Source organism: Pseudopodoces humilis, chromosome 6 (genome assembly GCF_049639895.1).
Source record: "Pseudopodoces humilis isolate 2021_Gansu_Grassland_sample_001 chromosome 6, ASM4963989v1, whole genome shotgun sequence".
Taxonomy (NCBI): domain Eukaryota; kingdom Metazoa; phylum Chordata; class Aves; order Passeriformes; family Paridae; genus Pseudopodoces; species Pseudopodoces humilis.
Genome location: NC_142205.1, coordinates 23,532,562 through 23,552,428, shown reverse-complemented (window position 1 = coordinate 23,552,428; position 19,867 = coordinate 23,532,562). Strand labels below are relative to the sequence as shown.

At 41.3% G+C, this 19,867-nt stretch overlaps 1 protein-coding gene across 8 annotated transcripts in view; it reads right to left on the bottom strand.

Annotated features, from left to right (window-relative positions):
- The window catches only part of LIMCH1 (LIM and calponin homology domains 1), a 172,409-nt gene that overhangs the window by 15,732 nt on the left and 136,810 nt on the right, over positions 1-19,867 (bottom strand). For 7 of the 8 annotated variants that reach the window (XM_014261597.2, XM_014261606.2, XM_088056100.1 and 4 more), the window contains 6 exons: positions 17,062-17,283; positions 8,024-8,117; positions 5,407-5,573; positions 4,629-4,734; positions 2,298-2,326; positions 1,235-1,318 (listed from right to left, as the gene is read on the bottom strand). In XM_014261597.2, coding sequence (XP_014117072.2) covers positions 1,235-1,318; positions 2,298-2,326; positions 4,629-4,734; positions 5,407-5,573; positions 8,024-8,117; positions 17,062-17,283 — 702 coding nt within the window. The remainder of the gene's footprint in view (positions 1-1,234; positions 1,319-2,297; positions 2,327-4,628; positions 4,735-5,406; positions 5,574-8,023; positions 8,118-17,061; positions 17,284-19,867) is intronic. The other variant, XM_088056096.1, reaches the window with a different exon arrangement.

Genomic DNA, 19,867 nt, shown 5'->3' with positions numbered 1-19,867 from the left:
AGATAAATAAGCAAGTTTTTCAGATACTGATACTAATTTAAGAGATATGCCAATAATACTAATTAAAGTGATATGTCAGTATAATTTAATGAGTGATGAATAACTATGCAAGTTTAAAAGATAAATGAACAGTGTGTAAAGGTTTGAAGAGAGTAAGATTATAATTAGCTAAATAGCTTATTTTCTTCCTTGAAGGGATGATTTCTTAAGAATTATTTTCACAGAGTTTTTCACAAACAATTATCTCACAGAGGTGTTGCCAGAACTGGTTTGAGCATGGAGAGGAATGGTGACTTCCATTTCCCTCTTACACCAGTTCCAACATCTATTCAGATTGGTAACCACATCTGCCTAATACAGAAGAGAAGCATTTACCATTGAGAGAGCACCCACATGTGCCAGAAAAATTATTGTGAGAATTTTACACCATTTTAAGAGGTGCTAAATTAGATGAACTAAAGTAAGCATAGAGATATACAAGTCCTTAAAGGATTAAAAGACCCCATTTTATTATTCTCCATCCCTTGACAGTTGTTTGGTCTTCTATTACATGGAACAAAGACATGATTTCTTTGGGATCAAAGCTAGTCGCAGTTTCAAAAGACATTTCTGATTGACTGGGAACTTCAGGTTCTCACGGCCACTGCATTTCTTCCAGCTAGGACACAAACCTAGAACTTTTAGAGTTTACTCTGCCACTAGGCAAAACTAATGGTTGTCTTGAAGATGTATTTCCCTCTCTCACAAAAACCTCTCAAACCCAAGTCCTTTCATGTCCAAATTTAGCTTTTTGGATATTTTCCAAGAAGAACCTGTGAACAAAGCAGGATTCTACGAAAAGCTATTAAGACCATAATTTTAAAGAAGAGGTGCATAGGCATCAGGGTTAGCAAATTGTCAGTCTTGACAAAGAGGCTCCAAGTAATTAAATGTTTTGCAGTCTATGCTCAGCATAATTTAAATATAATTGAGGACCACCACATCTGGTTTAATTCTGCACTGGATTACAGGACCAAGTCCTTTTGGTCTTTCCATGGAGTGGGGAAGGGGGACATGAGAGTGCCTAAACCACAGAGAACATGTGTGTGTGCTCATTTATCACTCAATTGACACAGAATTTGCTCAAGCATCCACAGAGGATGTAAAAAACATGACACAAAATGCTCAAATTTTGTCCAAAGGGACAATTCAACAGCTGAACCACACAGTGGAAGACATACAGTTTCTTCCCTACCTGAAGCAAGCGTTCTTGCTCATGCTGCCACCTTTCCTGGCGCTTTCGCTCTTCTTCTGGATCCCAGGCCCAAAAATTGAAACGCTTATGTGAAGGAAAACCAAGCTATTAGACTGTGACACTACACTTCACATGGCTTCCAGAGAAAGCTGCACTGTGCCTGAGTAATCCCTGCTGATGATGTTACAATGGGAAACTGAGAACTAGATAAGGGTTCTCTCAATTAGCAGACAATATTCTTAGCTTCACTGACACTTGGGATTTCCCATTTGTAGCCACATGATAAAAGAATAATTTGGTTTGCAAAGAAAGTCTTGGGAAACTTCAGCTGAAGGAGGGGAAAAAGGTCTTAAAGAAAGTTCTAAGCATCACTGAACAGAGCCACCTCCAGGGAATCAAATTTAAAGAACATACATATTTTGCTTCTCTATAATCTTCTTTACAACATGAAAAGCAATTTTAGGTTGTAAAAAATATTTTCTCGTTTTATGTCTGCCAGCACAACAGCCTATAGCCTTGCTTTGAATTCTTATACATAATTAAATAAATCCTCAGGCTTCACTAAGGATCCTATTACACGATATGTGTAAAATCCTTATAATCAAGGGCAACTTTAGATACTTGCTGCCATATCCCCTTCCACTACAAGTAGAATTTGAATCTCATAGGAAGAGATATGTCAATATCTACAGAATGTGACATACTGTGTACTTCAGAGTAGCATTTGTGGTGTGTTGGGGTTTTTTGTTTCATCAAGGAAACAGTAGAATTGTGAAGTCCTTTAATTTCTATGCGTTTAAAATACAATGGATAAATTAGAATTACATATTATTTAGAGATTGTGAAGCTTTAGTGGCTCCAGCAACCAAATACTGTATAGCTAGCTTCAGATAAGAGGAGAATGCGTGAATTCCATATTCAGACAATGCCTTTTCTTCTCACATGTCCATGGGAAAATATTCTCATTCTCATTTAGGGATGTTACAAGACAATTGGCATAAAAAATTAATTTCTGCTAAACACAAATTGCAAAACCAAACAATAATGCAGAAAAGGTACTCACATTTGATTTATCACCAGTATCACAATCAGCTATTAAAATAAAAAACAAGAGAACAATGAAAGATTAAATTTAACATAGCAAAATTTCCTCAGTCTGAAAGTAAATCTACATTATATCTGTATAAGAGCTTCATGTTAGTTTCCTATTTACTCCCACAACCAAGGACTAATTGCGAGCAAATAAATCAGAAAACCAGGTTACACCCATCACCAACAAAACTACTTTTTATCTGGGTATAGAGGAGCACAATATTAACTAATATCAGGTTCTACTCTACCACTAGCTAATGCCATCTACTTCTGGCCACAGATGTTAGCAGCGCTCAGACACTGAGTCTTACCTACCTTGATCTACTTTTCCCTTCGTGATTCAGTGCAAGGAAGGAAAAAGTACAGCAATGCTAAGAGGATGGGACTACACTATTCAAGAGCCACAGTTACGAAGAGAACCATTGCCATTTTCTATCCAAATGTCTTTGAAAATTAGACTGATTTACAGAAATTAAGAAAATGGTATTTATAGGCAAGGGGTTTCTCTTGGGTGCCTGAAACCAGAGCATCGCAGCAATGCGCAACCCAACAGCTCTTTGTCAACTGTGCAGCAGGAATAGATATTTTCTACAGAAGCGAGAGGTAGAACAAGTCCCCGTGATCATCAGCTTTCACCCCAGCCCTGTGTCCAAAGACATCTATGGCTGGAGCAGCAGAAGGGCTGGAGCTGTGCTCAGTGCCGCATTTACCTGACTGGGAGAAAAACTGTGAGCGCCGCCAGTTGTTGCGGACCCTAAGCGGAACCATGGCCCCGCGGGGCGGCTCTGCAGGCAGTGGCACAGAGACAAAACAAGAAACAGTGTGGTGAAAAGGTGATGACAGACTCTCAGACCTGAGCCTCCTTGGCCACAAGTCACTTTGGCCCACGGCAGTTAATTTACAATGGATCTGAAGATCACACGGACTGTTTGTATTTAAATGGTACTTTTTCAACATGGCACCTGAGCTCACAAGAGAGCTCCAGCACACTGGGTAAAGGGCAGCTACCCTTTTGAGTCTTTGCATGGTGCTTATGTTCATTCCTACTGCAGATACAGGTTATAATGCATTTTGTGAGCCTTTCAGTGCTCTATATGCTGTGAACACTAGAGTGCAGCCAAGTGTTTCAGCACCAGTCAGAAAACTGACAAGGCAAGAGACCTACAATCTGTTACTTGATATTTAGTCTGATTTGCTTAACATAAAATGATATTGTTCTCAAAGTCTGCTTGGGTAGCACCTACTCGCTAAAAACAAGTGAGAGTTCCATTCCTTTTCAGACAATCATAGAGTGGTTTTGGTTGGAATGAAAGTTAAAGATCATGTAGTTTCAATGCCCCCTGCCATGGACTGGGACAGTTTCCACTGGATCAGATTGCTCAAGGCTCCATCCAGACTAGCTTTGAACTCTTCCAGGGATGGGGCATCCACAACTTCTCTGTGCAACCCATTCCAGTGCCTCACCACACTCATCATAAAGAATTTCTTCCTAATATCTAATCTAAATCTACCTTCTTTCAGGTTAAAGTTTTTATTCCTTGTGCTATCAGTACATGGCTTTGTGAAAAGTCCCTCTTCAGTTTTTTCAAAGTGGATCACCTTCAGTAGTTTTAACATTAAAAATGTCAGGCTAATCACTGTATTACCTACTTAATTAAAATAAAAGATTAACAACCTAGGAAGTTCTTATGGGGAAAAAAACCCTCAGCTGATTTTTCTCTCTTTCTTCCACAATACCTACATATATGCATATTTAAAATAAATATAAAATCAAACTACTAAGCATTATCAGTCTCAAGCAAAACTTTCTCATGAAGGCAAGGGAAAAAAATGGTTCTGCATTTCAAGAACTTATGTTGGGCAGTGGTCAAATTCAAAGATGTGGGCCAGATATGTGTATTGTTCATCTGCAAAAAGGAGCTCCACAAGAGCAGCTGAGTGCAGAACTTATTTGCAGAAATTTTTGTTGTGAGAAAAAGCCAATTGCTAAGTAATTTTCAACTGTGAGCAGCAGTATGTAATACTCATTGACATAATACAGCCATTACTGCTAGGCCAAGTAAATTCAAGATAGGGCTCTCCCTCTGCTGTGTCTAATTTCTGCTGTTGTGTTTATGAGGAATGGCCAGAAGAGTCCTTTTCATCACAGAAGCCACACTACCAATATCAGTCAATGAAACTAGAAAATAACTGTCTTAGCTCCAAAACTTTCCAAGTTGCGGATTAGGCAGATCTCCCTGAACACCACATGCCCCAATTCAGCTACTGTCCGTCTGAGTTTTCCAAATGCTTTTTTGCTCACCTTGTAGACCAGAGTTATGCAGAGTAACTTGGCTGGTTTCAGGTAGTTTCTTTAAAAATGGCAGGACTACACTCCCCTTTTCTTCCAGGGCTTTTGCTTTAATCACCTGTTCAGACATTTGGGAGCAGAAAACAGCATTAAAAAAGCAACAGGTTCAATAAAAGGTTAGCTTAAACCCTTTCTGCTTATTTTCTGAAACATTATCAAAGATGAAGCCTCTATCTCCAGAACAACAACAGGGAGTTACAGTATTGAAGTCCTGTAAGTAACTGGTAACGGTTTCCTGTTGACATTCCCACTGCCTTGCACACCAAAGTCAATCCTGTAATAACATCTAACTAACCAACATCTAACTTACCCAAAAGAGCAGCATGGTCACAGCCATTTGTTACCTCTGCCACCACCAACACTTGCTCAGCATTTCAAGAGGACTAAGAGGGCAAGCTCCACTGTCTGCACCTTCTGGACACTGCCCTCCCAACAGGTGGTGGGACTGGGGTTTGTAGGTTATGCTCTCATTTCTAGTCTCATCAGTTTACAGGTTCAAATGCTACAGGCAGACACTGTGGGGTTCCTTTTGAGAGGGAACTCTCTGATGATCACAGGATTTGGCAGCTGAAACCATCCTTCAGGGCCATGTTTTGAATGAACTCCTGAAGTGACATTTTATGGAGAAAAATGCCAATTTTCACAAGAAAAATTTCTGTGAAAGGTCTTTCTCTTTTTTTTTTGTTTGTTTGTTTGTTTTCCATTCCCTCCTTTTCTTGCCTGTACATACCTCCTGTGTAGGAGGGAGCTCTGCTTCCTTCTGCTTCTCTGTTTCAGCTTTCTTCTCATCTTTCTTGCTTGAAGCAGTTTCCTCTGAAGGGACAGGACTGGGAAGAAATTCTAATCTCTTCACAGCAGAGCTGGCACAAGCTGCAGTTGAGTTGAATTGGTTTTGATCTAAACCCAAACCACACATATAAGAGATAATATTGCAAGGTTAAGACACTTTTTCAAATAAGACATACACCTATTTATTAAAATCCAATTTCTTACTGGATATACTGTGAGCCCATTTACTGGATGTTTTGAAAAAATAAACTTTTTTCTTCGACACAGGAAAGATTAATCTCTCAAAGAAGACAAGACTCAAAGAATGAAATTCACCTGTCAGAATTTATGCGCACACACTTGATTTGGGCATCATGGGATACCCTTCATGGTCAACAAAAACAAAGAAGAAGTCCTTGGGAAAGAGTCACACAAACTTTTATTTCAGGCACTCCTCTGGCTGAGATGAGCTGTAACCTACAATGGACCTACTGAATGAACTAAGATCTCTTTACTGAAGTTATGTGATGCATCCTGCCCTAAGATGTCTCTAAGGTAAGTAGCTATATGACATAAGGTAAGTAGCTATATGACATGGTCTCTCTGTCAGCACTGGAGGATATTTCAGCTTGCCTATTTTCACTAAACCTACCACTTCCACTGACAATCCGTTAAGCATCAGACAACAAACAAACAAACTGCTAACAGGCAGCCTTGGACTGGAATAACCCAGTTGTCATCTAATTCTTAAACAAACCCAACAGGCTGATGCTGGTTTCTGGGAGAAGAGGATAGAAGCACACAGGTCTACAGCTGACTGTGACAGCTGAACTGCTGATAGCTGATATCACCACTGGAAGCAGAGCAGTCACCAGCGTCTCAGGCACCCATATATCTCTCCATATATGAATAAGCACCCAGATATCTCTCCAACCTCCTAAAGCAGAAACTTCAGATCCTGTCCCCTTTCCAACCACAGCAACATTGGCAGCTTCTCTTTGACAGGCTAGAAGAGTAAGCTAAGGAAGAGAGGCAGCCTAAAACTCCACTAAGAGTGTGGACACAAGCAGAGACAAGAGCTGCTGCTGCCAAGGCAAATGCATCCTCCTCTGGAGCTGTTCCCCCACTAGAGGCATAGGGGCCACAGCATGGAAGTGTTTGGCTTGTACTGAACACCAGAGGAGGTTGTTTACTCTACAAGAAGTTCACAGAATTTGGACCCCATCTGTCCCTCCAAAGCAGATATAATGAAAACTGCATGTTACTTTATCATTTCAATTTTTGCAATCCTATCTCATTTTCCCTGGCCAGACAATTAAAATTTGCTGTCCATACTAAGTTTTAGCATTTCTGACAGCTGCGGAGCTGAAGCCAAAACGGCTTTGTGATTTGTAGACAACACCAGCTCATCACTGTTGACTCTTGAGAGGAGAATTTGGTCATTTCATTATAAAATTGCACCTTCTATATTACCTGCCAGATGCAAGTCAAAATTGTTAAACTATGTACTTTGGCATCTAGGAGCCAAAGTAATTAAGGCAGCTAATGAACCCTTGCTAACAGCCCATGTGCTTCTAATCTTTGGGGAATGGTACCTCACTGATGTTTGAGGGCAAAGCTCAATAAGTCACATTTATCCCCAACAAATAGGAACATTATGCTTACATACCAACTACAGACTGGGATCTCATTTAAACACCTACTTGACATTGTACTTTTTACTTACTCATACCAAGCTGAAATTTGATAGACCCATTTAAAAAAATTAACAACAATAAATACCATTAACTTAGTATAATGTTATATATGTTGTATAGCATACAGCAAAAAAAAGTGCCTACTCAAAGACATTGTTTCAAAAACACACCTTTGAGGGAAACAGCTTAAAATTCTATCAGCAAATTCCTTTCCTCAGATTAAGAATCATGCATAGAGGCTTTAAGGCAGAAAATTAGGAGTTTGCACAATACTGTGAATTTAAAGCCCCTATGGGGACTGAAGTGCCACTTCTTACTCTTTCTCCCCATTCCTTAATGTGTTGGGGGCAAAAATGTGTCAGACAGAAACTATTACTGTCTGGTAGCTTCTGCCCTTGCTGCTTTCTGGTTACAGCATGCTGTGGCACTGGATTTTCACTTGCACAAATAGCCAAGTGGACAGCTCAGGTGTGTCATTTAAACCACAAAATGAGAGAGAAGCCCAGGCTGGAAGGGACCTCAATAGACCATGTAGTCCCACCTTTGGTGGGAAAGAAAGCCTAGAGGAGATTCTCTAGCACCCTGTCCTGCTGCACCTGAAAAACTTCCTGCCACAGGGGCTCTAACACATCCCTTGGGAGGCTGCTGTGGTGAATGACTATTCTGACAGCACACAATTTCATTTTATGTCAAGATTACTGACATTTGAAGCATTCTCTAATGAGCCCTGTTGGTGCTGCTGGTGATGCTCCTAGCGGGTTCCTGCCACAGGGTGTGCCTCAGCCTGGGCCCATACGTGAGGAAGGGCCGAGGGCAGGGCCGAGGGCAGCAGCACATTCACACATTCACCCGGGGACAGGCGGAGGGCAGCAGCACACCCACCTGGGGATGGGCACTCCGGGAGAGCAGGTGCCGCACCGCTGGGGCTGGGCTCGGCTTGCAGGCTGTCTGCTCCATCCAGTTCCACTGGGGAGGCCTGGAGAAGGGAACACAGCACGGAGTGAGTAGAGTGGAAATAAAAGTATGTGCTAGTTCCTCAAGGCAGTGCTTGCTGCTCCTTTGTAGTGTGTTTGAACCACATCAGTGTGGTTCATCAGTGTGGAGCTCAGCAGGGCGCTGGGGAGAATGTTTCAGAGCAATACCTGCCCATTTGGGTATTGAATGGCTGTGCTTTAATCTCCTTTTCAAATCACTCATCATCATCAGCCATTAATGTGGTTGGTTTGGAATAGCTCCTACAAGTTTTTAAAACTGTAGGCTATCTTGGATTGTGTTAGCTGGAGATAAGCATACATTTACCCCTGGTTTCCCCTTCCAGAATAACACAAAAACGTATGCATTAGTGAAGAGATAGCACATACTAGGGTTTGGAAAGTGGCAAAGTAATTAAATACTTCCTTTATTTCACGGTTGTCTAAACAATCTGTTATCTGAAGGGAAAAGACAGAGTTGGTATTAAAGGTAATGAAATACTGGAAACACTGTTAAGAAAGGACTGAAAAAATATGGTGAGACTGTATCAAGCCAATAATTTAAATGCCTTTGAAAAGCAAGCTTCCTGACCGGGACAGGGCTGTTGCAGAGTTAAAACCACACTGTCAAAACAAGGGTTACGCTTCAGCTGATCTATTCAGCAGCTTCTACCATACATCTGCTTTTCCAGAAAACAAATGAAGAAAACTCTGCAGCAAAGCTATCATCCATTGCCAATAGCTAGTGCTTCTAATGCAACCAAGACCTAGAAAATGGCACATTCAATGGGGGAAAATAAAAAATGCGGACTACTTTTAGAAATAAAAAGGAACATATTTCAGAAATAACCTATTGTAGACTCTCTTTCCTGTCCTCCTCCCACTCCTCTATCTTCTTAACAGCTGCAAAGGAAGAAGTCTGATGAAATTTCCTCTTTTCTGCAGGCAGGAATCAGATCTCCACCTTCTGTATGGATCTGGTTTCCTATCCCTGCAGGCTCACGAGAGCCTATGGCCCCTTATCTGAATATGCCCCATGAAAACCAGACCTGGGCTCTCACAGCTCCATAACTGGAGACATCTGCTGGCAACGCCAACAGGATGGCAGCAGCTGTGGACACTCCACAAAGCTCTAGGGAACTTAACTTCTGGCAAAGCTTGTGAATCCCTGCCTCATCTCCTCTCTGGAGGGAGACTTGCTGTCAAGCGGGTCAGGAACATGTGTAGGAAGATGCCCTACAAGGAAATGGTGCAGACTGGTGTGGGGCCATGGACAGGGCCAGTGACCCAGGCAAACCCAGCACTGCTGGGAACAAGAGAAGGGGCCTGCAGCTGCCAAGGGCTGTGCTGCCACCTCTCAGCAGGACAGGCGCCAGATCACAGCCACGAGTCTCTCGAAGCGGCAGCGCTTGCTGGGGCTGGCTGCCTGCCATCCTTGCCACTGCCGCCACTTTGCAGTGCACCCTCTTCCACCCTCAGCCTCTGCCCCAGGCAAGACATGGAGACACATCTCCCACCTGCCTAAAAGCAGTTCTTGAAATGGATAAGGCAGACATTAAATAGTCTCTAAAAACGTAACATGGACAGTTTCAGGACTTCCTCTCTACCATGTCCACCTGTGAATGCATCTATACCTGGAATAGAAATGAAGAAAGCACAGACTGCTTCTTCCATGTCTCACGCACTCCCAGGAGAGATGGTCACTGGATATGAGGCACAGGGTAAAACAAAGCCCCAGAGAAATGCTCCAAAGACTGCAAGTCCTGTGCTCTAGAGGTTTATCTCTTGCCACTTAGTTGCATTTTTCTTTCGTATAACCCACCTCTCTCTCCCCCAGTTCATCTGGACTCCAGCCTAGCGTGCTGCTGAGCGTTTTCATCGCAAAAGCCCAGGCAGAATTCTACTGCAACTGAATAAATTTCCCCTTCAGCCTCAGTTCCAGCTCCTGATACAACAGTGGCCAGGGGAGAACCTACAGCAAATCCTTCCCAGCCTTTCTTAAAGCAGAAATAAGTATTTATTTTCTGCATGAGGACAGGCATGCCAGTGCAACAGGCTTGCCAGATAGGTCATATCTGTCCTCAGAGGTTTCCAAGATTCCAGTGATCAAGCCCTTAGCAACCTCTTATGATCTCATATCTGATCCTGTTTTGAGCAGCAGACTCAACTAGAAACCTACAACTTGAATTTTTCTATGTCATTCTACAACCTACAAAACTCTGTTAAACCTAAACAAATGGCTGTTATTGAGAGCTCAGGATTTGCCCCAAACAAAGTAGTTTTCACATGGAAAAGCAAGAGGCTCCACACCCACTGGTCCAAACCATAAGCCTCCCAAATACATTGTTGTAGATTTCAATTATTAATATTTAGATTGATAATATTTTTTGGTAAAACAATGGAATTCACCCTTTACTCTCAAAAAGGAATTGTCCAAATTGAAAAATGAAAATAAATAAATGCATTCAACTTAAAGTTCAACCTCAGAGGCTTTGAAGCTATACACTTTTGTACTCCTGAGGCCAATACAAAAAATGTTAAACTGTTATACCCAAGAAAGTCAGTTGTTGATGTCAGCTTCTGCTGGAGAAAGAGTGCAGCTACAATGGCCTCTCAGAGGGGCTAAAATTCACTGTTGTTCAGTGAAAGCTGCAGTGATGCATGATGCACAGACACGATGCACTTAAATCACCTCTGGGTCTAGAGTTCCCTCAGGAACCCAAAGAGAGTGCTGTCATGCAGCTGTCCTGCACAAGCATAATAACCAAACCTACCCATAACCTATATCCAGGAGGCTGAACCAGGTATAGACATAAATGTTATTTATAGAAAAAAAGAGTTAATACTTGCTGCAGGAAAATTGACTTTCCAATGGCATGCTGCAGAAATTCTGTTCCTGCTCATGAGACTTGACCCTTTCTCCTCCCTCTGCTGAGCAATTAAATGCTAGTGACATACAGCTAAAAATATAAAACTGATTAATAACTGATTTATAAAATATTAAGTCAACTTCACTGGGGAACTCTCTTGTTTCCACTAAATTTAATTCTATTTATAACACTAAGTTAATGAAGTATTACCTAGTATTTTATCCACGGGTACATGATACACTTAAGAAAATTCTTGTGCTGATGCAATTGATAAAATATCTTTTCTACCACAGGCTATCATACTTTACATTTCATAAATATTTTAAATCAAATGATGATGTTATCACTGAACATAAAAAAGGGCATACAAACATTTCATTACACCTAAGAGGCCTTGGTGTATTTTGACAGTAATCTAGTGAGTGACATTTCTGAGGTGCTTCAGTTCTATGAGGAGCTCTCATGCCTTGGGATGAAGGGCTGATGCAGCCTCTCAGCACCCTTCTGTCATGTGTTCTTGTGTGGGCAGAGGTCTCTTTCTGCAGGGCAACAGAGCCATTCCAAACACAGGCTCTGCTGCAGGTGCCTGTGAGGGAAGGTAACACACCCCACCACAGGCAGAGAAGACTTTAAGAGGAGCATGAAAAACCTCAGTGCACGGGGGCTGTGATTATCTCTGCCCACACATCAGGCTGATGTCGAGATTGTCCCATTAAAACTTCTAAAATCTAAAGCATGCTGTCTGCTTGGACATGCTCATTACCCCATGCATCTGGATGCCCAGGAGTTAAAGTAAGCTACCCTATTTATGACTTAGCCTCCATTCATGACAGAAAGTTAAATATTGTGATGGCAGCTGTGGTTATGTGCATGTCAGTACAGAGGACAAAGCAGCACTGGTGTTCTGCTAAACAGAGTATCCATTTCACAAAGACACAAGCACAAGCATATAGTGTTACCAAACACTTATTAGGCCTGAAAATAAATTAGTTCAGTTTGTGACAGACAGGATTTTTATCACATAAACTAGGATATCAGGCCAAGTATTTCTTCAGTTAAGATCATACAAGCCAGAAATGGCCATATTGGCTACTGCTGTGGCAGAACTTTACACCCTAAATAAAACTAAAAATACAATAACCAGAAATACCTAACACACAGAGTATCACAGCTTCTACAAGAATACAAACTCCAAAGGAAGTTACAGTAGAACTTTATTAATCCTCCTTGTAAATTATATTGAAACATAGCTCAGTTAACACTGCTTGCACACAAAATCATGTGAAATATTGTTATTGTATTTTCTATGAAAGCATGACAAAACAAGCTGTCTAGAACCAGTTAGAATGCAGAGATATCAGAAAGAATCAGATTAAAATGACAATTTAAATTCTGTAAAACCATTCAGGAATGAAATTGGTTGCAACACCAATAGCCACGTGTAGAAAATATCTGACAAATCACAAAACTTCTGTGATTCAAATTCTACACATATCATCAACTTCAAAATTTTTGCACAAAGATTTCCTCATCAAAATTAATGTTGGCAGCTGATGTGAGTGGGAGTGATGGCACAACCTAGGGCTGCCACAGCTTAGTTTCTTGCATGATCTATGCCAGATACAGTACTACAGTACTACAGCCAGAACACTGCTTCATCAGGTTATCTGCCAGCTATATAGTGCTATACTCAGGCCAGCTATTTACAACAAAAGATCAGTAATCTGTAACTGACAGAGAAGTCTTGAAAATGTTTCAAGAAAGTGTGAAGTATTTTTGATAGTCATTAGAGTTATTACTGGTCCACTGGAGTATAAAATTAGCTTCTTTCACTGACAGACACTGAAAAGTACATGGCTGTCTGAAGGACAAGAGACAGGTGTGCTATGTTCATAACCAAATGCTGAGCAGTGTTCCCTTCTAGCTGCTTTGAAGCTTTGCTGCTCACACTTCTCATCCTACACCTTTTTCCCTTCAGGTAGTCCAGCCCTCCTTGCATCTTTTCATGTGTGGTTCAAGGCAAAGCTGTCAATCTGGAGCAGACACTTACTCTACAAGTGTTTCTTGTAATGAATCAAAGAACAAAGACTTGTCTTACCGGCTACATACAAACCAGGATTTCAGCTCCACTCTCCTGTAGCTTGGCCAAGAATCCTCAACCACAAGAAAGCTTATACTTTAATATCAGTTCAATCAGTGAATTTTTCAACATGAAGGAGAGTGTTACTTGGATATAGAAAACAAGGACATTTTGTGCCAAGCATGCAGTGAGTAGAAATGGACAAGTTTAAGCTAGCTAGAGAAAAATTAAAAGAAAGCTGTCTCTCCCCACCACCACTACCTCACCCTGATCTTTTTTTAGGTTGCTGCCTATATTTATCTTTTTCTGGTTGATCAGAGGGAAGTTATAATTAGAGCTGCAGGAAGCCAATAATTTCTAAGAGCTCACATAAAGATTGGTTAAAATAAAGTGGTGTTACTTACTTACTGACAAATTAATTACCCTATGCTAAAATCTGCACAAACACTGTTGTAGAACAAAACATTTACTTTGCCAGCTTCTGATTCTAAAAGCTAGTGGATACAACTGCTCAGCATTTGTAGTGCCCATCACTATTCTGTACAGTGGGAAGAAAACACAGCCTAAATGGCTGTCAGGTAGGACCAGGATGAGGAGATGATTTTCACATTATTGCTGGTATTGCCACTGATTGATCAGTCTTTGGGCTTGTGCCCCAGTTTTTCCAGCTGCATTGAGAGGTATAGGTATGCTCTACCTACCACCCCTCTTAGCACCACGCTGCTCCACAAACACCAGTGGGATATTTTCCTCCTGCTTGTAGGCCAAGTTCATCCTTTTTAGCCTTTAATCATAGGCAAAATTTCATAAGCTACTTTAAGCTTAAAAGGTAAGTCTCTTGTAAAATCACTTATACACTACCTATACTCTACCTAATACTCTAACTAAACTCTAGAGATATAAGTATATTTTTTGATAATATTTTTCTTTACTGTCCTTCCCACCTGCTGCAGTTTTTTGCATCTCATTTCATAGTCGATTTAGGCAGGATGTACATATGTTTCCCAGTCAGTCTCTGCCAAACATTATTTGATTCACATATAGATGGGGTCCTTTTCTTGTCAAAAAGACAACTGACACTGAGGTCTCACCCACAGGAAATTATCTCTGCACTTCCCTAATTCCCCAAAAGCCTCAATAGTGTTAGTGTTGTAAGTGGTGGAACTTAAACAACCTTCAGGCCAGAAGCACTGTTGGACAACAGTTGTGTGGCATCTTCCCCTGCTGCAGACAATGCCTGAGGGCAGCCAGACACGTTCACAATAGGACTACAGAAGGGACTTCAAAGGGAAGCCTGCCAGGCTGAGAGAAGACAGAACTGGTCCATTTGACAAATGAACTGAAACAGCAGGGGAGCAGCCCTGTGAGGGATGGAGGATGAGAAAGGGGCATGTAAAGAACAGGAAGAGAATCAGAAGGGAAGGACAGGAGTGCCATAGGTAAGGAATATATGAAAAGAAATATATATTTCACAAAAAAGACCTGGAGCAGAAAATGAACGAATAAAGCACAAAACCAACCCAAATCTACAAGCAACAAGAGGGGGGAAAAAACAGACCCCTAACTCAGCATTTTTTAAGACAGGAGCTATTGCCTGTGAATCTTATTCAAATACTGGGAAGAACATAGCTAACAAGAACTGAATCAATAAAATATGCAAATAAACACAGTGGAAGCAAAGTTTAGAAATGGCTTTGAAAATATGCTTAATTTGTAGGAGTTTCCTCAAGGCAAAAGAGCTTCAGTAATTTCTTCCATTCTAGACAGCTCTTCTTCATGTCAGCTGCTCTTCTGTTCCTGTTTCTGCCATTGTCTCCTCCTCCTCTAGAATATCAGAACGGTTAAGGATCAGAGAAAACCTATAGCCCTGTTTTCTTCTTGTAGGAGGTGATAGTGGAGGCTTTCAGAAGGCTTCCTTCTAAGAATGTGTAGCTTGCATGTCCCATACCTGGGGTAAACATCAACCTCTTTTTCCCCTCTGGAATGCTGACAGTGACAGCTGGATGCAGTATCCTACTGCGAGAAAGGTCTCATTTTATGGGGAGTGGGACAAGCCCAGGAGGATCTTATCTTTCCTAATCTGGATTTCCAAACTTCCTAGGAGGGGTTAAATCCTTCAGTCAGTGCATTCCACCCGTTTTCCCATGGAAGTTCCCCCTCAAAGCAGCCTGCTCTCCTTCCTCTGCCCTTGACATGCTTAATACACATATCTTTACTTGAAGCTGAAGTTCCAGGAGTAATTATGATGATTGCACTACCCAGTCACATTGCTGATGGAATTGTGAGGCTAGTGATATAAAATTTGTATTTAGAGGACAAACACTGTCACTAGCACCATTTCGGTGCACACTCATTGTCTCTTGTAGGCTTCATCATTAAGCACATTCAAGCTTACGAACCAGGAGCTACTCTGTAAATGCCAACAGGCACAGGGAATCTGAGTCAAGCTCTTCTGCCTTCTCTGCCAGTATCACCATAAGAGCTAAGAATTGGAAGGAGAAACCAGACACAGAAAAATTTGCATTCAGCTGGCCATATCACCCTCAAAGCTGTAGAAAGGGGAGGATGAAAGGACATCAAACAGATACAAGCATACTTAAGAACTAACAGTGATTTCTCCTGCTGAGTTTCCTCATAGCTTTAACTAGGCCTGAAAATCCAAAAAAAAAAGATGCTAACATTTTCACTTGGCTACTTTTCTGATTTTCATTAAACTTCTAATCTCCAGCAAGATGAGGTTCTTTATTTGCGTAACATTCCCATTCCCTGCTCTTCTGTATCAGATGCAATGTTTACCTGGCTTTTCCTTTACAGTCAAATTGTTGTGACAGGAGCAGACTCGGCTCTGCCTTCCCTGCAAATTATTCACTTTTGACTCAATACTAGTTCCCTCTGACAGGATCAAGTCTGTGCTCACAGCACACTCCAGTTCCCCTGATTGCTGCAGGCTCCATAGTTTGGTTGTCCATAGCTAGAGACTGGCATTAAAGCAGGGGAGTAAAACACAAACCCTTTTATAAGAATGAGCCATCACGCCCCAGGACAGACCTCTGCCTGCTCCCTGTTATCCATCTGGCCAATGCTTGGATGAAATCTGAGATGAAAGAAAAAATTATCATATTCCAACTCTCACCACATTTCCAATTCTCTTTGTTGTTACACAGAAAAAAATTGTGAGAATTCCCTCTCCTGTCACTTGCTTGCAGCCCTTTTACATGCTCTCTTTGCAGTCCTCTCTTTATTTCTTGCTTTATTTTCACTATCTACTTTTATTACAGCTTTGTAGCATCTAGATGCCTGCTGTGATATGCTCTAGTTTTACTCCTGCCTTTTTTCTCTGGGGAAGAGGGGAAGAGAAAGATGAAAAGGTGAAATTAATTTGTTTCTCTGATAAGGCAGTTAAGAAGCATGTTAGCCCCTCTGAGCATTTCAATAGCTTATCCTCTTTTCTAATGTTTCTGAGAGGGGAATGAAAACCAAATGTTCAAAACTGCCAGCACATCCACATCCTCTTTTGAAAACTGAAAACTGAGACTAATTATAATGGCTCGCACAGTCCAATTGTGTTGCTGATCTAATCAGCTTACATTAGGAGAAGCGCTGAATAAACCTGCACAACGGCTGGGACACTGAATCAATTTCTCCCTGGCCAAGCACATTTAAAGCTTGCTTATCAGCTGCATGACGTCTGGAAAAAAAACTCAAAACAACAACAAAAAAGAAAAATACCAAAAAAATAATTCCCTCAAAACCCCCAGTGGCTGCAAAAAGTTTTTTAATCTTACCCTCCTATTTCTCTACCCACATACAAAAGGAAGAAGCCTTTAATTTACAAAGGATTTGGGGTTTTGTTTATAGGTTTTTTTTTTCTGGTCTGGGCATACCCTTTTGAAATAAGGCAAACATAGGCACTTGGGTATCATTAGCTAGTGATTAAACACATCATGAGACAGAAAATTGGCAAAGAAAGTAAGGCTGGTTTGCTCGTGTTGGTCTTACTGTTGGCTCTTTGTGCACACTCTGAGTGGCAGGCCTCTGTAAACTGAGCTCAACACTTGGGGGGTCCTTCTTCAACTCTACTGGGGGCCTGTCCCCTCTGGCTACTCCATCAAATTTCAGAGATCTGGTTGGTGAAGGAGTAAATATTACTGCTGTACATTCTTTATCCTTTTCTTCCATGCCGTTGACATTTTCTCCATTCATGCTGACTTTTCCATCTACCTGCAGAATACAGTTAAACAAATATGCTGAGACAAGTAGCATTCAAAGGAATTTAGGAAATTAGGAGTTCAACATGATACTACAATCATTAACACAGTCTGTGTTATCAGCGAGGGATGAAGTCAAGCACATATTTCATTCAACAGGCCAAAACAGAAGAAGACCCTATGACCCTAGAGGGCTCATAAATAAAATACAGACACAAGGAAATAATTTTTCTGGATTTCCTGGTTTCCCACATTCCGTTCTCCCAGTAACATACAGACACCCTTTGCATGCATCACAGATCAAAGGATGTTTTAAAAAAAACAATTTTTATGTTAAATTTAGGCCAAAACTGCTGGGTTTTGCATTGCCTTATGCAAAAGCCAAGCAGGTTCTCCAGGACTAATTATACTGATGGACTGCTTATGTACCTCAATGATCTCACCACAGTATTAGCAGGCTGTGCTTTTTTGAAGCTGAACTTTGAAGGGACAGAAGCAGCAGAGTTCATCCACTTGCTTCTTTATTGTTCATAACAGGGATTCAAGGCACCAGCAAATAAAACCCTCCACAAGGTAGTCAAATAGATTAGGTACTTTCCCAAAAACTTACTTTAGGTAATCTCCTGAAAAGGAAACTGTTTAACTACCTTTTTTCTCAGGGTCAAGCTAGCTCCTTGGTGGCCATATATGCCTGCTAAGGAACCTTTAAGCAAAGAAGAATACAAAATATACTCACTAGCCATTCACCTTAAGAGGGCCCAGGCAGAGAGACCAGGAGAGGACCAGGTCTCAGTACCACCACATTGCTCCTGCCTGGCTTACACAGCACAGATGCTTACAGGCTTGTCAGCAGGCGTGAGGAGAAAGGAGGCTTTGCTCCTCTGTGCACAGACATCCTTCTTTATTTATTGAGTGAACAGCTTGGATACCCCCAGAGTGGCACTCCAACTTAGTACATAGTGTACTATGTATCATCATATGTACATATATGTACTATATATCATCAGTACCAAGCTCCTTCCACTGACTCCTCATACACGTGCTTATTCTTAGTGAGCATGATTAACCAAGAGGCCATCCCTGAGGTGCTGGGCATCACCAGCTCTGACAGATGTGCAGGAAGGTGGAGGCAGTTAGCCCTTGCACAATCATCACCTGTTTCACCCCTTCTGAGTGTTTTTCAGATGAAAATGTTCCCTCTCTTTCTACACTGACATCATCCACTTAACACAGTACCTCTCTTAGGGTTTGTTTCCAAACATAAAGGTGAGCAGGAACTGAGCACCAAGTCTTCTGGGACTGTGTGCTGGGTTACCTACTAGAGAGGCAGGTTATAAAAGATCTCAAAAATAAAAAGACCAGGAAAACACTGTCAGGCTGCACCATCCATTTCAGTGTCTCTGTTTAGACTAAGATATTACTCTATTTATATTAAGGAGGAAAACCAAATGTTCAAATGAGCAGGACAGATGCCCTGGCTGCAGAGTTAAAAAAACATGCTCCTTTCCTTCTAATCTGGAGGAAGTCAACACGTTGTCACCAGAGCCAAAAATCACTGACAGACTGGTGTTTCAAGGGAAAATAATGCTACAGCTTCATGTGCTAGGGAATAATTCCTGCTGAGACAAATCACATTTTTTCACATCATGTGAACAAGATTCAGGCAGATTTTTTTGTGGGGCGTAGGAGCCTTCATGGATTAGTTTCTTCCCACATATGGGAATTATATATGCAATAACTTTATGGGGATGCACACACATATCTTGGTACACTGATGGAAAAAGTGTCAAGGATCAGAAAAAAACAGAGATCCACAAGTCACTGGTGTCTAAAAAGTAAATTGTGGCATACCAGCTGAGGTATAGGAGACACAGGAATTATCAGTTTCATGTTTCAGCTAGGAAATATGGTGGGGCATGGTTTCCACAAGGGCTGGGACAGACTTCAATAAATTATACATCACAACATACTTTTTTCACTAGCTATAAAAAGCTGACTTAATTTTTAGAAAGTAAACAACTTGAATATACACAGTAGCAGTGCTACTGGGATATCAGCAGGGCTTCAGGAACCCCTGAATGCCACTTGCAAAGTCTGAGCAATGGCAGACATAAGGAAACCCAAACTCTAGAGGCCGGGGCACCCATGGCAGTAGGCTTCACACTGTTCACAACATGACTACATGAGACTTGGTTAAGCTCCAGTTTTGGTACAGGCACTGTGAACAGCAGATTTTTCGAATTTGACTTATTCTGGTCTTTTCTTTTTAATACATCCCAGTTCTTTTCTTTTTCCATCATTGGTTCAGTATCTTACTCCCATTCTCCACAACCACACAGTCAAAAGATACACTCCTCAAATTTCATATTTTGGTCTCAGAATATTGTTTCCTGTTCTTCTCCTATCCTCTTCTCCCACAAATCTCACAGCTAATTTATTCCCAGCAGCCCTGCTTTCATCCAAATTCTCTTACTCCTTTACTCACATAATCTGTGCTCAGTTCTTGCAAACCAATGGAGCCACTCTCTCTCTCTCACCATCGATCTCCAGCGACTCTGCTACCCCAGTACCAACCTGTTTCACTGAATCTCCATGCA